At 49.5% G+C, this 17,086-nt stretch overlaps 1 protein-coding gene across 1 annotated transcript; it reads right to left on the bottom strand.

The window, feature by feature from the left end:
* Positions 1 to 15,404: 15,404 nt before the first annotated feature.
* LOC122431858 (40S ribosomal protein S12-like) lies at positions 15,405 to 16,710 on the bottom strand. Its single transcript, XM_043453448.1, has one exon. It carries the CDS (start codon positions 15,839 to 15,841, stop codon positions 15,443 to 15,445), a length of 399 nt encoding a protein of 132 aa, XP_043309383.1. The 5' UTR covers positions 15,842 to 16,710; the 3' UTR covers positions 15,405 to 15,442.
* Between the last annotated feature and the right edge of the window lie 376 nt (positions 16,711 to 17,086).

The raw sequence follows: 17,086 nt of genomic DNA, 5'->3' as shown, positions 1-17,086 counted from the left end.
GTGTCCGACTCTTTGCGGCCCCATGGACTATACCGTCCATGGAATTCTCCAGGCCAGAATACTGGAGAGGGTAGCCTTTCCCTTCTCCAGGGGATCTTCCCATCCCAGGGATCAAACCCAGGTCTCCCACATTGCAGGTGGAATCTTTACCAGCTGAGCCACGAGGGAAGCCCAAGAATACTGGAGTGGGTAGCCGATCCCTTCTCCAGGGGATCTTCCCATCCCAGGGATCGAACCGGGGTCTCTTGGAGACAACCGTAAATCAGGTTGAGGGACTCAGACTCTAACAAGAAGGAAATGGGGAGCGGATCAATAGCTTTATAAAGGGAGTCACTTGATTCAGTTTGGGTTTCTTAAAGACCCCCTCTTTGTAGGTTCCCAGCACAAAGAACCATCTGGATGAGAAAAAGCAGGAAGAGGCTTCCAAGCTTTCCCACTCCCTGTTCCCCGACCCAGGGTCTGTGCCAACCAGGACTCTGGTAGCTGTCCTCTCTAAGCTTCACACGATGTACAGAGGGTGAAGAAAGAGGACAAGGTTGGCATTGATGCAGTACGTGTGAGAGGCCAAGTCCGGTGCAGGGCAGCAGTGGGTGCGTAAAAAGAAAAAATAAACAAACATGGAAATTATTGGGGGGGGGGGGGAATAGAACAGTGTCCAGGAGGTGATTAAACCTCCCAAAATGACCCACCACTGGTCATTTCATTTATCCTCATGGAGCCCAAGAAGGCGTGGGGCCTGGAGAAAGCTATAAGAGGAGATGCAGAAGGGAGTGGGCGAGACAACAGGGGGCAATAGGAAACTGGAAATACAGTGGCAGGACCCAAGCCACACTGGAGGCAGTGAACATTGGAATTGATGCCTCGGATAACTGAACTGGTTCAGAGAAGAACACAGAAGAGAAAAGACAAGTAAATAAAAATTACAATTGATAATATGGTCCTTTTAGAAAAATGGGGGAAATGAATGAAAAAAAAATGATGTCCATGACTGAGAACCCAGAACAAATGAAATAAACTCTAGAATTAAAGAAACAACACTAAGAAACTCTTCTGAGCTGCAGAAACAAGTGTGTGTATAGAGCAAAAGACACTAGGACATTCCAAGCAATGTGATGACAAAATTTTTAAACAGGTTAAAAAAAAAGAAGAAGTCCTAGAAAGTATCCAGGTAGAAAAGGAAACTGCATAATGGGGACCAGGGGGGAATGAGATGGAGACCAAACAGAATTGTCTATGTGATTCTAAATGTCCAAATGGTTGGAGCTAACGTTACCCAGATGGTGCTGCACTATCGACCTTGTTCTGTTTCTTACTTTTTCACTTAACCCTGCCTTCAGATCTATTCCAAGGTGCTGTCTGTCCATCTCCTTGGTTGCTGCTGTTTACCAATGGCATCCCAGTTTGGGGGTCCTCCGGGTTGACTCGCTTCTTCTCCCAGGGCTGGACACCTGCAGTGCCTTCTGTTTCCCCATTCATCCCCAAAGGTGCTCTCCTGGATGAGAACGTCTCCAGGTTATAAATCAAGGAGTGGGGCGCAGGTTCCAGGGTGTTCTTCAGAATGCCCATCTGTTTGCATCAGCAGTCCTCCACCGCTGGTAGGAGTGCCCTCCCACATGAACTCCTACACCTGGTACCACCCAGCTTGCTATCTTGCTCAATCAATGGGTAGTATCGTTTTTTGTTTGTTTTTTAATTTATTGAAGTATAGTTGGATTTATAATGTGCCTGTCTCTGCTCTGCAGCAGAGTGATTTGTTTTAACATGTACTTCTTGGACTTCAAATGAATCCAAACACTCCTTATTTGGAGTGATCCAGTTTCTCTAGCGCGGAATCACCTAGCCATCTCTCTGGTGTAAGAATTGACGTGGCCGCAGTCGGTCCTTTCAACCCAGCCGCTGTTTACATTTGCCTGGGGACAGTCTTCCTGTAGCCTGTGTCTGCTGCTTCCCTTGATGCCCACCGCTTGTGGGCACAAACTCAGAGTCCCATGGGGGCCGGATGACATAAATGACTCCAGGAAAGCGTGTAAGATAGGACTACCCAAGGCACGGTGGGTCCTGGGCTCAAAAAAGACAATCACACAGTCGTTCCAAAGTACATTTCTCAGAGTCAGGGTAAATCAGTCTTAAATTGTAGCCAGTGTAGACATCGAAAGGAGTCCCCTGGATGAATCTAGACTCTGACAAAGAGAGTGAAGTAAGTCAGAAAGAGAAAAAGAAATATATACTAACGCATATATGCGGAATCTAGAAAGATGGTACTGATGAAGCTATTTGCAGAGCAGCAACGGAGACACAGACATAGAGAACAGGCTTATGGACACGGCGGGGGGAGGAAGAAGCGGGTGGGATGTGTGGAGACAGTAACAGGGAAACATACACGACCACACGTACAATAGAGAGCCAGTGGGAATCTGCTCTGTGCCTCAGGGAGCTCAGACTAGGGCTCGGTAACAACCTAGAGAGGTGGGATGGGGAGGTGGGAGGGATGTTTAACGGGGAGGGGACATGGGTAAACCTATGGCTGATTCATGTTGATGTCTGGTAGAAACCAACACGATACGATAAAGCAATTATCCCTCAATTAAAAATTAAGAAAACATTTTAAAACGGGAGTCCCCACTCTGGGCCTGTGTGTACCTGCAGGTAAAGCAATTATGGGTGCTTTATGTTGTTGTTTACTTGTGCTTTCAACATGTCTACAACAAACCTAAATTACTTGTGCAATTTTCAAGAATTAAAAAAATCAAAATATTTTATTCCAGGCCCACATCACAGTGTCCCTCCTGCTGGCTGACTTGTTTTCGGTGTCACCTGTGTCCTTTCCTCAGACGGGCCTCTTTTAGGCCACCTGGTGGCTCAGATGATAAAGAATCTGCCTCAGTGTGGGAGACCTGGGTTTGATCCCTGAGTCGGGAAGATCCCCTGGAGAAGGAAATGGCAACCCCCTCCAGTATTCTTGTCTGGAGAATCCCATGGGCAGTGGAGCCTGGCAGGCTGCAGTCCATGGGGTCACAAAGAGTCGGACACGACTGAAGTGACTCAGCACAGCACCCCAAACTGTGCCCTGGTCACTCTCTGTCTCCCCACCCTGCTCTATTTTTCTCCATCTCCTCATCCTTCCCTGGCAGGATTTCACACATCTCTGTTGATTCGTTTACTCTCTGTCTCCCCTTCTGTAACGTGAGCCCCAAGACTCATCACTCATGACTCTATCCCAGCAGCTTGCAGCAGTAACTGGCACATTAGAAGCATTCAAATAACATTTTAAAATTAATTTTCAGCCAAATACCAGAAAAGATGCCCTTCTTCTTGCCAGACTTTAGAAAGACCTAAATGCTTCTCTTTATAAGGCAGTGAGAGACAGAACTCCAAGAGACAGACATCAGTTGAGAGGGGTTTGCCTAGAGTTCCTTCTATTTCCTACTCCAAATCATATCCAGTAGTTGTCGGATGTGGCCAGCACTCAACTTTCAGCCTGGCCCCAGGGAGGTTTCTCTCCTTGTTTAAACATCCCCTTGCAAAGCTCACCCCTCCCCCTTAACAACTTAAGAGGAGGTGACAGAGATCATATGCAATAACTCTTGCCATTGAGGGGGCATTAGAGATGAAAACTCCCTCTGTTTTCTAATAAAAATATCAGTAAACAAGTGATAACTTAGGGCAAGATTAAAAGATTGTGAAAAAAATCTCATGCCTTTGTTCTCTCTCCTTGCTAAAACTTGGGTCGGTGGTCTGCTGGAGTGGGCAGAGCCTGCAGCCCCCCTGGTAAAGTCGATCAAGCCCATCCCTTCCCCCCTGCACCCCCACTCATGAGCACCTGTCCGTTCCAGAGGCCGTGGGAGTGCCCAGGTCCTGAGTGGGGCACAGCAACGGTCTCTGCCCCCAGAGGGCTCACAGAGATTTAGGGAGACGGAGGGCATGGGTGGGGCCCACGTAGCGAGAACGGCATCGCAGGGTCCTGCAGGCAAGGGGGCATGAAAAGCATTATGGGGTAGTGGAGAGGGTTGGATCATCACCCTGCCCCGGACCCCACCGATCACCCACCGCAGTTGGCAAAACCGAGTGCTCCAGCGTTAAGCAAGGCTGTGGGGCCGCTCCGAATTTTCCAGGGCTGGATCTGGGTCTTCATAGGGATGGAAGTCAATCCTAAAGGAAAGCAGCCCTGAATGTTCATTGGAAGGACTGATGCTGAAGCTCCAGTACTTTGGCTACCTGATGCGAAGAACCGACTCATTAGAAAAGACACTGATGCTGGGAAAGATTGAAGGCGGGAGGAAGAGGGGACCACAGAGGATGAGATGGTTGGATGGCCTCACCGACACGATGGACATGAGTTTGAGTAGGCTCTGGGAGTTGGTGATGGACAGGGAGGCCTGGCGTGCTGCAGTCCGTGGGGTCCCAAAGAGTCCCACGCGGCTGAACGACTGAACTGAACTGAACTGAGGGACGGGAACCTGGGGAAAACCAGGGCCTCCTAAGTGCTGCTATCTGGAAAGTGGCCACAAGGTGGCAGCAAAGGATCATCGGGGGCACCTGCTCAGGCTCCGGAATCTCACACAAGGAGCCCAGCAAGTGGCTGCGGCCACAGGAGGAGGGGGTCAGAGTCAGCGTGTCAGAAGTGCGTGTGTGTGTGTGTGCACATGCGCATATGTATGTGTGCAACACCCGTGTACACACTGTGTGTGTGCTCATGCAGACATTGCTTGGGCATGGGTGTGTGTACTGCGTGCACATGTGCATCTATGTACGTGTGTGTGTGTATGTGTGGGTGTGTGAATGTATGAGTTCTTATGTGTGTATATGTCTGTGTGCATATGTGCATGTATGCCTGGTCACAAATATGTATACTTTTTTAGCAAAAAATCCTGAGTCAGTCTAGCAAGAACCCCTCTCCCCTCGACATCTAAGTCCTTGGCCTGCCTTTAGCAGAATCCTGTTAGGCCAGTTTAGCAAGCACTTCCCTATCCTTCAAGCCTCCTCTTGGTAACTTTCTGTCCACTGACCCCTCACTCTGCTCCTTGCTTGCAAGTTCCCAGCTATTTTTGCTGCCCTCAGAGCTGAGTCCAGTCTCTCTTCCCTACAGCAATAGTCTTGAATAAAGTCGTCAGCATTTGAATAAGTGTCAGCATAAGTTTTCTTTAATAAGGCAAGAGCAAAGAATAGCGTGAGCGAGGTGGAAATTGGAGGAACGGAAGTCAGAGAGATGAGGGAAGCGGGGGAAGACCAGGTGATTCCAAACTCACCTTGGCTTCAGCCTCGGTGAGCCCTTCAGCTCTGTCCCCTGGCTGTCTCCACCCTTCTCACCTGGACGCCTGCAACAGGCCTTATCTGATATCCTTATTCAGATCTCACTGCCCCAGCCCACCATTCACTCTGCAGTCAGAGGCTCTTCCAAATCCCAGACCTGACCCCATCCTTTCCATCAGGGCCCCCAGCCCATAGGCAGTCACGCTTCTCAGCTTGGCAGACTGAAGTTCAGAGCCGTGGGCAGCTTCCCACTTCCTCCCTACAAGCCTCAGCTCACCCTACTACCTCTTGGAAATGTACATCTGAGTCCTACTCAGTTTTCTGGGCCCTTCCTTCAGGAAGCCTTCCCTGCCCCCTGTACCTGAGCTCCTCACCTCACAGCCCAGCAGGGTTGTTCCCCACCCGTGGCCAGCTCATCCCGCTCCCTGAGCGCAGGGACCATCCACGGCACCCACTCCTACCCACTCTCCCCAAGTGGTGGGACAAGAGGCGACTCAATTATCTTGGATAGTTTGGAGACAGGAGATGGGCCAGGATGGGCTCTTCTGATCCTTCTTGGCTGGGTGGGAGGAGAGGGTGGCTCTGGGCTTGAGGCCACCATCAGTGAAGCCCTAAATACCAAACCTCGCAGAGTTTGTGTAGCACAGAGTTAGGAAGACGGTCTCTGGAGCCAACGCGCCTGGATTCAAGTCCAGTTCCACCATTTAGCGGCTAAGTGGCCTTGGGTCACTAAGTTATCTAGCCTCTCTGCTTTTTTCCCCCATCTGCAAAATCGGATAAAGTAAGGTTGTTGTGAGGATAAGCACATACCACGGAGTTAGGGCTTATGTATGATCGTGACAACTGGGTTCAAATCCAGCAGCATCTCTGTGAGCTGGGACAAGTCAGTTAACATCTAAGCCACTACATACAAGCTCAAATACATGCTTACGTGTACATAGACACATATGTACATGCACACATATGCATACACACATGCACAAGTGCATGCACTCATGCATACATACACAGTGCTGTGTATTTATTTACTATCTTATTTACTATTTACTATCTTCCTTCCCCATCACAGACCAAAATGTAAGCTTAGTGAGGGCAGAAAATTCATCAGTGAAGCACCAGCTCCTAGTAAAGTGAAAATGAAAGTCGCTCAGTCGTGTCCGACTCTTTGTGACCCCACGGTCAATACAGTCCATGGAATTCTCCAGGCCAGAATACTGGAGTGGGTAGCCTTTCCCTTCTCCAGGGGATCTTCCCAACCCAGGGATCGAACCCAGGTCTCCTGCATTGCAGGTGGATTCTTTACCAGAGGAGCCACAAGGGAAGCCTTAGCAAAGTGTCTGACAAATAATAGGTACTCACAAATATTTTCCAAAGAAACGGACAGATGTGGGCTTTCTTCATTCATAAAATGGGCAATAATAACCATCGCCTGTTAGAAACGGTCAGGACAAGGCAGAAGAAGCCCCCAGGCAGTTTCCTCTCTGGAGTGGGAGGGTCTGGGACTAACCTGAGAGGTGGACACCAGGGGGCAGCGCAGGACCAAGTCACAGGCTGGGCTGAGCCCTCGCCAAGGGAGCTGGAAGCCAGGGACCCTCCCGCAGCTCCTGGGAGGGCTGGGCTGGGCACCTTGAAACACCACCCTCCATCCCCCTATGCCCAGGCTGCAAGAGAGGCTCTCAAAGGTCAGACCCACACACATCGCTCACTCCTTTGCCAAACCTTAATGGGGTCACAGACAGATTGTCACTTTCACAGAGCTCAGAGCCTAGTGGGGAGACAGTCTCTGAATGAGCAGTTAAAGTAATTACTTTAATTAACATAATTAAAGCAAACAAGTGTGTGCCTTAAGGCAGGGAGCGGGGGTGCTGTGGAACACAATGACCCTGTGTTTCAGGCTGAGTTGTGATGGCTGAGCAAGTCAAGCAGGTGAGGAGGGAAGGAGTTGGGGAGAGTGCTCCCGCAAAAGGAATAACCTGTGCAAAGGCCCTGAGGCAGGAAGAGAAAGGAAGGGACTTCCTGAGCTCACAAAATGGAAAGCAGAACCAGGGCTGGAGCCCAGGCTTTCTGGCTCCCCGTCCAGGGCTCCCTCCTCTGTTCATTGGAAGGGCTTTCCTTCCAATGAACTTCATCTCTGATGGAGCTGCCGCAGCAGCTGTGCTGAAGGCAGAGGAATTTTGGCCCTGATACTGCCTGATCCAACTTCCTCAGTGTATGAACTGATAAGAGATTTTTAATTCTGGTGTCTAGACTAAGACAATAACCAAATGTCCTGCAGCAGATGAAGCTGATAAGAGCCTATGTTGGGGGGAAACGGGATGGCCCTCTCTGTGGTCACACTGTAGTGACCCTCGACCAAGGCAAAGGGACCTCTGGGGCTGCAGGGCTGAGCCTGGAGGCTTCTGACAGGGTGAGGGCATTGGCTGGGAGGCAGAGATGCTTGAGAGGGTCCAGTTAAGACTGACCTCGCTTTAGATGAACATTCCAGGGAGCCTGAGCTGGGGACAGGGCAACCCAGCGTTATCAATTGGAACAGATACGGTTGTCCTGGAAACAAAGTGAAGTCTACATCCAAGAGGCTTAAAACCACAAAGATCTATTTCTCGCTCATCCTGAGTGCAGCAAGACCTCAAGCTGGCTCAGGGTGGCCCCTGCATTTCCACCTGGGCAGAGAGCACCGGGAAAGGGGAGCGTCTGCCATTAAATGCTGCCACCTGGTGGTCACAGCTGGCAAAGCCCAACTCAAGCAGGCAGTTCTGTGCAATGGTCCCATGTGATGTGGTCTGAGCGCGGATGTCTGGCTGCCCATTCTGGGATGGGCAGTCAGAGATGCCTGGAAAGCCCACTGAGGGCGACAGCCCTCACTTAGCTGAGCATCCCCCAAAGGCCACAGACCACCTGCCTCAGGCGATCATGTCACTTACTGAGCTCTTGCTATCAGCCAGGTGCTCCCTGGGCACTAGGATGACTTTTAATCCCCACAACCATGCTGCAGGTGGGTACCAATATCCTCTCTGATTTTACAAATGAGGAAACAGGATCAGGAAGGTTTCAGCAATTTGGTCAAGGCCACATGGCATGTCCATGCCAGAGTAAGTCTACGCACCCAAAGGTCTAGCCTTTGAAGAGAGGGATTCAAGAAGAGAGACAAGAGGAGGTTCATGAGAAGACGACCCTATAAAAAGTGAGATTTTGAGTGGTGGATGGATGAAGAGGATATTTAAGACATTTTCTGTTACAGCAGTCCTGCCTTTATATCTTAGAGAGATTTCAGTAAAGATGTATGTCTTTTCAGTGCCTTTTTTCTTTTATGATTTTTTGCAATTAAAAAAAAAAACTTTCTGACTGAACAGTGGAAAGCATGCTCTTCACATAGATCCACCAACTATTAACATCTTGCCACACCCAGGCCTCCTCTCTCTTCCTGCTCCTCCTCCGTCTCTCTGTCTCCGTGTTTCCCTTGCTCTTCACACACACACACACACACACACACACACAGCTCAACGTTTTGCCAAACCATCCAACTACCATATTTCTCATGATACTTCAGCATCCCAAACTCTTCAGCGTGCCTCTCCCAGGAGCAAAGACATTCTCCTACACAAACGCAAGCCCAAGATAATCAACATTCTTTGGGCAAATCACCCAACACAATGTCCACACTCACATTTCCTCTTCTGCCTCCCAAACGTGCTTTGTGGCTGCTTATCTTTCCCTATCCAGGATCCAGTGAAGCGTCACATACGACATTAGGCAGTGTATCTCCCCCACTCCATTCCTCATGACGTTAGACCCTTTGAGGAATCCCAGCCAGATGTCCCGCGGAATGTCCCATGTGGTTCCCGAGTCAACTTCAGGTCAAACGTTTCCATCAAGGTCTGAACCCACCATCAGCCCATCTCACCATGGCTGGGACCCAGCCTGAGGGCTCCTCTGTCATTAACAAGTCACCTTTGGAGTGATGCTTTAAGACTGTGAATATCCTGTTCTCTAACAACTCTCACCCCTGGCTCTTAGCATGCCTCCATGGTTCCTGCCTGCATTGCTCACTGCATTGGAGGTTGCGGGTGCATGCTCAGTCACTCAGCAGTGTCTGATTCTTTGCGATCCCATGGACTGTAGTCCACCAGGCTCCCCTGTCCATGGAATTTTCTAGGCAAGAATACTGGAGTGGGTTGCCCTATCCTACTCCAAGGGATCTTCCTGACCCAGGAATCAAACCCACGTGCCCTGCCTCTCCTGCGTTGGCAGACAGATTCTTTACCACTGAGCCACCAACTTCCTAATTCTTAAGACAGCGTGGGCCTGGTTCTTTTGGATGTGGTACCACCTGAGCCTGTCCCAGGCCATCCGGTGCTTTCCAGGCCACACTGAACAGCAGGAGGAAGGAAGGTGGTCAGGCTGCTGCTGGGGAGAAGGCTGGCACCAGCCCCAACCCCATCCTCAACCGGCTGAGGGGCCCTGGGGTGGCCCTAGGACCAGCAGCGTCTCTCCCCTGAGAGATTACTGGGCCTCTGAGTAGGAATCTATGTTCAAACAAGGTCCCTGGGGGATCTGTGTGCCTCTGAGTGTCTGCCAAATTCAATATTTCAGAGCTTCAGCCTTTTCAGGTGAGACTCAGTTCAGTTCAGTCGCTCAGTCATGTCCGACTCTTTGCGACCCCATGGACTGCAGCACTCCAGGCTTCCCTGTCCATCACCAGCTCCTGGAGCCTACTCAAATTCATGTCCATCGCATCAGAGATGCCATACAACCATCTCATCCTCTGTCGTCCCCTTCTTCCGCCTTCAATCTTTCCCAGCGTCAGGGTCTTTTCCAATGAGTCAGTTCTTCGCATGAGGTGGCCAAAGTATTGGAGTTTCAGCGTCAGTCCTTCCAAAGAATACTAGTGTTGCTCAAGTCTGGCTTTCTCAGAAAAACAAATTCTTATTTTTATATCTGCCTGTGCAAGAAGCTGATGATGGTGATGATGAAGGTGATGGTGACCACGACTACTGTATTTCCTTTTTTTTAACAACAAATATTTGAGCTCATCTCTAAGGAAGGGAAATGAGCTCCGATATTTAACCAAGACTTCTGAATGGCGTATTTATAATAATTAAGAAGATTGGAATTTGATGGAGGAAGGAGCCTGGGAGGTATTAACCAGAAATTCCAACTGTTGGGTTGACTTGGGCGGTCCCAGGGCCACAGGGAGTTTCTCCCACAAGCCCCTCTTTACAGGAGAATGGGAAACACAGCGGTTTGGGGGTTGCGGGGGAGGGAGGCGGCACAAGCGGACGGGGCAAAGCCTGCCATTGCCCTGAAATCTCCTCAGCCTCGTGCTTTATCTTCATAATGCGAGCCAAATCCTCCTTCTGCTCCGTAGTATATCCATGTTTGTTTCAACATGCTAAAATGTGTTGAATTCTCATCAGACGAAAATATGCTTCCTACCCGAGTGACCCCATGGCCTTGCGCCCTCTCCTGGGTACAGCCCCAGGACCCAGTGGTTTGTGAAGGTGTGAAGCAAGCATCCTAAGGTGACCTGCATGCCTACCTGAGGGAGGACCCACCCGCAGCTGCAGGAGGGAGCAGGGAGGCTCAGATGTGTCCAGAATCACCCCTGGGTGAGACATTGTTGCTCCATACAAGCCTCATCTGGTGCCCAGAGCTTTTGTCTGCAAGGGTTTCACTTCCAACCACCACCCCCGCCTCTGCTTTGGGTTTTATACACACCCCATCGGCCCTGCTGGTTAGGGCTTATGGCCATCCCCATTCTACAGGTGGGAAAACTAAGGCCGGGAGGAGGCAAACAACATGCCCAAGTTCACACAGCACATCGGGGACAAACTCAAGACTGGAACCCAGGGTTCCCGTTCCCAGTTCAGAGCTGTCTCTCTCAAAAGACCAGAAGAAAGGCTGAGACTCCTTGTCCCCCGGGCTGTGCTTGTTTGCCAGTAAGTGGTTAAGGAGCCCCCTGTGGTCTCGAGGCTGGAGTTCCCCCGCTGGACAGGTGGACAGCGGCAATCTTTCCCCTCCTTGGAGGTCTGGGGTGTCTCTCATGTCACTCAGGCCACACAAGAAAGATACCCACAGGTTCCTTGCCAGTAGGAAAGGCTGGGCACCCCAATCCCAACCCTAGCTTGCATAGCGTGTCATAGTTCACAGAGTGACCTGGCTGACCTGAGGCAAGTCCCTGCCCCGGGCCTCAGTTTCCCTCTCCGGGAGACACACCAGAGTTCGGGTTCCATGGCTAATTACCTTTGGCTTAGAATACAAAAATAAAGGCCTGATTTCATTCTCAAACCAAACATTAAAATACTTGCCTCTGAGGCAGTTTTGTCTCGAGCCCAGCCTTCACTCCGGCACCCCGCATCCTCCCAGCCCCGCAGGCTCCTCCGGCAGTGGTCCAGAAGCGGCCCAGGCCCATCGGCTTCCACTCAGCATCCTCAGCCAGCCGCTCTGCCAAGGACTTGGCCCCTGGCCTCGCGAACTCTCCGGGGCTTCAGAGGCAGCGGGTCCCAATTAAGAAAGAGACAGAGGCCCCTGACAGGGTGGCCTTTCCAGCTCCCACAGGGCCCTCTCGCCCTGCAGAAGCAGCCAGACCCAGGGGCCAGCTGGGCAGTCGCTGAGTGACCAGAGGGTCAGCCCCTGGGGAAGAGAAGGCACAAAGAGGCTTTGGGTGGTTTACTCAGACACAAACCCTGCAGGGTCCAAGGTGTGGGCAGGGAGGACAAGAGCCGGAGGTGTGGTCCAGGCCCTGGGTGCCGGAGGAGAGGCAGAGGGGCATCTGGGGCTGGTGGTGGATGAGGCCACTGGCTTCAGCAGTAGACAGACCTGAATTCAAACTCCGCTTTGCAACCTCAGACACAGCCCAGTGGCCTCTGTTTCCCCATCTGTCAAATGGGTCAGTACTGTTACCAAGTCACACATTGTGAGACTTGAATGAGCCAAGATATGCAAAATTTCTCACACATCATACAGGCCTTCACCATCTCCCGGAGCTTGCCCAGACTCACAGCCAATGAGTCAGTGATGCCATCCAACATCTCATCCTCTGCGGCCCCCTTCTCCTCCTGCCCTCATTCTTTCCCAGCATCAGGGTCATTTCCAGTGAATAGGTTCTTTGTGTCCAAAGTATTGGAGCTTCAGCCTCAGTTCTTCCAGTGAATATTCAGGGTTGATTTCCTTTAGGATGGACTGGTTGGATCTCCTTGCTGTCCAAGAGACTCTCAAGAGTCTTCTCCAGCACCGCAGCTCAAAAGCATCAATTCTGTAGTTACTATTATTACTACTATCACAGTGGTCTCCACTCATCCACGCTGCATATGTTCCAAGACCCAAGGTGGATGGTTGAAACCACGGATACTACCGAACTCTATATATACTATGTTTTCTCCTATGATAAAATTTAATTTATAAATTAGGCCCAGTAAGAGATTAACACCAGTAACTAATATAGAAGAGAACAATAATGACAACACACAATAATAAAAGTTACATGAATGTTGTCTCTCTCATTCAAAATATTTTACAAATTGAAAACCTTTTCCATCTTCACTAAGCACTTATCGTGTGCTACCGCCCTAATTGAACAGTTTGAGGTCCAAAAGCAAAGTAGCAAGAATTTCTTTTTGCTTCTTCACAATTTCACGGATTTGTTTTTGCCATAGATGTCAGCAACTTCAGCAAGTACTTATTTTTTTCTTAATTAAGTTGAGAATTTTCACCGCTTCACTTACAGGAAGCAGGTTATGACTTCTCTTTGGCAGATCCAAATCCCTGGCATCATTGTTGTGGATCTTTGGTGCCATTTTTAAGTAAACTGGGGCTTCCCGGGTGGTGCAGTGGTAAAGAATCTGCCTGCCAATGCAAGAGACACAGAGACTCGGGTTCAATCCCAGGATAGGGAAGATCCACAGGGGAAGGAAATGGCAACCCACTCTAGTATTCATGCCTGGAAAATTCCACGAACAGAGGAGTCTGGTGGGCTACAGTCCATGGGCTGCAAAGAGTCAGACATGACTGAGTGACTGAGCGCACACACCCGTGTGAATTCTCATCCTGGGTGGGACTGAGAGGTATGGCGGGAGACTATTTCATCACACTACTTAGAACGGCGTGACTTAAAACTGAAGAATTGTCTATTTCTAGAACTTCCATTTAATATTGTGGCCTTAGTCACTCATTTCAGAGAAGGCAACGGCAACCCACTCCAGTACTTTCACCTGGATGGACGGAGGAGTCTGGTAGGCTGCAGTCCATGGGGTTGCTAAGAGTCGGACATGACTGAGTGACTTAAGTTTCACTTTTCACTTTCATGCATTGGAGAAGGAAATGGCAACCCACTCTGGTGTTCTTGCCTGGAGAATTCCAGGGACGGGGGAGCCTGGTGGGCTGCTGTCCTATGGGGTCGCACAGAGTCAGACACGATTGAAGCGACTTAGCAGCAGCATCAGCAGTCACTCATTTGTGTCCCACTCTTTGCAACATTATGGACTGTAGCCTGCCAGGCTCCTCTGTCCATGGGGATTCTCCAGGCAAGAATACTGGAATGGGTTGCCATGTCCTCCTCCATGGGATCTCCCCAACCCAGGGATCAAACTCAGATCTCCCTCATTGCAAATGTATTCTTTACCATCTGAGCCACTCCATTTAATATTGGGGTGGCCAAAAAGTTTGTTTGGGTATTCCTGTAACATCTTACAGAATGATGTTATGGAAAAATCCTAATGACCTTTCGGCCAGCCCAATATTTTTGGACCACAGTTGACCACAGGTAACTGAAACTGTGGAAAGTGTAATGGTGAATAAGGAGGCTGGGGCGGGGGATGGGATCAACTATACTATTGTTAACATTAATGCTGGAGAAAATGAAGAAGGTCCAGCTCACTATCTCACTTCCAATATATTGCCCCAAATGATATCGGCTTCTGGGTGTCCCTAGGCCACAACAAGGAGGACCAGAGCTGGAAGCCCCAGGGGGATGTGATGGGTCAAGCCAGACCCAGGACCCAGGGTCCTCTGATGTCCCACCAAGCAGCCACTACAGCCTCGACACCGCCCCCCCCCCAGGGAAGTGGGGCCCACTGGCCCTGACCTTAGAGTTCTGAAACTCCAGATGTCCTCACTCTGCGGGGCGGGCTTTAAAATCTATTTTAAGGATGATGGACAGTAGAGCAAGGCTTATGAGTCCCTTGAGACAGAGTGACCTGCCCTTGGAAGCAAAGAGAGTGACTTTCCAGCTGGAGAGAGGCCACCAGGTCAACCTGACTTATGAGCTTCTTTTCAGACACACCAAGGACAGCTCCAGCATCCAGGCCAAGTATGGGGGCTGCTCTATGTGAGACCCCACTCCCGGGACCTGGCCACTCAGGGAAGGGGGCTGGCTGCCCCAAGTCACAGCTTCATTCTTTCCCTGCTGGTTCATGGATGGGTGCGTGAATATTTGCAGGGGACTTACTTTGTGCCGGGCCCTAGGCTGAGTCTGGGGACACAAAGGGTACACAGACGTGGTCCCCCTGCTCCCCCATCGGGACACAGGAAATACACACATGCACATGAAAGAATTACAGCTGAGGACTGTGTAGAAAGCAAACCAGAGATGTGACTGAGAAAAACTGGGGGATGACTGTTGCCCCCAGGATGGTCAGAGAAGGATTCTTCAAGGAGGAGACAGGATGAGAAGGTACTAGGTAGAAAGAAGGGGCAGGGGCCAAGATGCTCCCACTTTTCTCCTTTGCAAGGTCCTGTGACCTTGCAGCTCTTCTCACTAAAGAGGCACAGTCTATTTCCCCATCTTGAATCTGAGCTTGGCCATGGACTTGCTGTGGCAATAGCTTTCAGGACCTACACTGAGGCTTGAAAACATGCTTGCCAGAGTCTACCTTCCCCTGGACTCCTGCCTTCACCCTCAGCAAGCCTGCTGGAGAGGTGGGGAAGAGACACATGGATGAGAGTCAAGTTGTCTCAGCCTTTGTAGCCAAGGCCAGGCTAGACCAGTCACCAGCCCTCGAATCACCTTCACGTAAGGGAACCCAGCCAAGGTCAGCAGGGCCACTACCCAACCCACCACTGACCGGAGATGCATGAGAGGCCCCAACCAAGATCAACCAAGCCCTAACCAGGCCAGCAGAGCAATTTGGCGGTCTCACTGCCTCCTAAGAAAACAGATGTTTTTTTTTTTTAATCAAGAACTCAGTTTTTTATTTCATCATTTCTTGCATTTGAAGTACTCCTCGATGACATCCTTGGCCTGAGATTCTTTGCCATAGTCCTTAACCACCGCACAACTGCAACCAACCACTTTACGGGGCTTTCCCTCTCTGTCAATTTTACAAAGGCCTACCCATTCCCCTAGTTTCTTGTTGTCATCAACCTTAATGAGGTTGATTTGATGATCAGCACAAAGGGCTTCCACTGACTTGACATACACAGGCTCATCAGAGTTGGATACAAGCACACATAGATGGACTTGGCGCTTGTCTAAAGTTTTGGCAGCTTCGTGAATTCCACGTGCTAAGCCATCGAGGATGAGGGCGGTCTTCAGCACCTGTTGCAAAGCAGTATTAACATTCATTACACCTCCAACAGCAATGCCTTCCTCGGCCATGGCGGTGGGTTATCGGTGGAGCCAAATCTTGAATGCACCCGAGCCTCCACCTCCGCACGGCTCTTGGGCGGCAGGGAAAGAGGGCTGATTATTTTTTTAAGTCACTAGGTTTGGGGATGGTTCGTTACCTGGCAACAGTTAACTGATACAGGGGGAGAGCATTCCAGGCCACAGGAATAGTATTTACAAAGGCTCAGAGGCAAGGAAAGAGCTTCATGAGTTGAGAGAAACAAACAAACAAAAAAAGCCAGAACACCTGGAAAGTGATAAAAGGACCAGGTAGGAGAGAGAAAATGAGATCCAGGAGGTGGGTGGGAGCCAGATGGCGCACAGCCTTAATAGGGGCTGGGATATTTTCCTAAGTAGAAAGGGGACCCAGTGGAAAGTTGTAAGAAAGTGGTGGAGCAGGATCAGAGCAGTGCAGGCATGTGATGGATTTACTCTCAAAACTTCCCTCTGGCCGTCCTGGAGGAAATGAATCAGAAGGAGCAATAGGAAGTTAAGAGGCCATTGTAGGTTTCTTCCCTTTGCAGAGTAGGGGCTGGTCACAAAACCTTAGAAAGTAGGCATGTGGGGAAACTGAAGTCTAGCAAAGGGGCTGAAATGAGTGGGATGCAGCTTAAGAAGCTCTTGAGGGGAAATGCATAGCTTCAAAGGTTTCTATTAGAAACAAGATAGGTTTCAAATCAATTATCTTAGCTTCTACTTGATGAAGCTCAAAAAAGAAGAGCAGATTTGAAGGACTTAAACTACCTGATTTCAAACCTATGATAACACTATAGTAATTAAGGCAGGGTGCTACTGGCAAAACTACTGATACAAAGATCAATGGAAGAGAATAGAGTTCCCCAAACAGACCCAAACATACACGGTCAGTTGATTTTGACAAAAGTGCCAAGATAACTCAAGAAGGAATCAATATAAAAAAAATAAAAGAATTTGACATTTACCTTGTGCCATGTACAAAAAACTGATGTGAAATAGATCATAGACTGAGGCATAAAAGCTCAAATTATAAAATTTCTAGAAGAAAATATAGAAGAAATTCTTTAAACCTTGGATTAGGCAAGAATTTCTTATAAAGGACACAAAATGCAGTAAATGTAAAAAAAAAGTCTTAATTGAACTTGATCAAAATTTAAACTTCTGCTCTTTAAAGACATTGTTGAGTAATAAAAGTTTAGCCACCAACTGGGAGAAAATATTCATGATACAATGTTCTGACAAAGAACTTGTATCTGGAAT

Source organism: Cervus canadensis, chromosome 30 (genome assembly GCF_019320065.1).
Source record: "Cervus canadensis isolate Bull #8, Minnesota chromosome 30, ASM1932006v1, whole genome shotgun sequence".
NCBI classification, from domain to species: domain Eukaryota; kingdom Metazoa; phylum Chordata; class Mammalia; order Artiodactyla; family Cervidae; genus Cervus; species Cervus canadensis.
The sequence above is the reverse complement of the archived record's forward strand: the minus strand, read 5'-3'. Positions and strand labels throughout refer to the sequence as shown.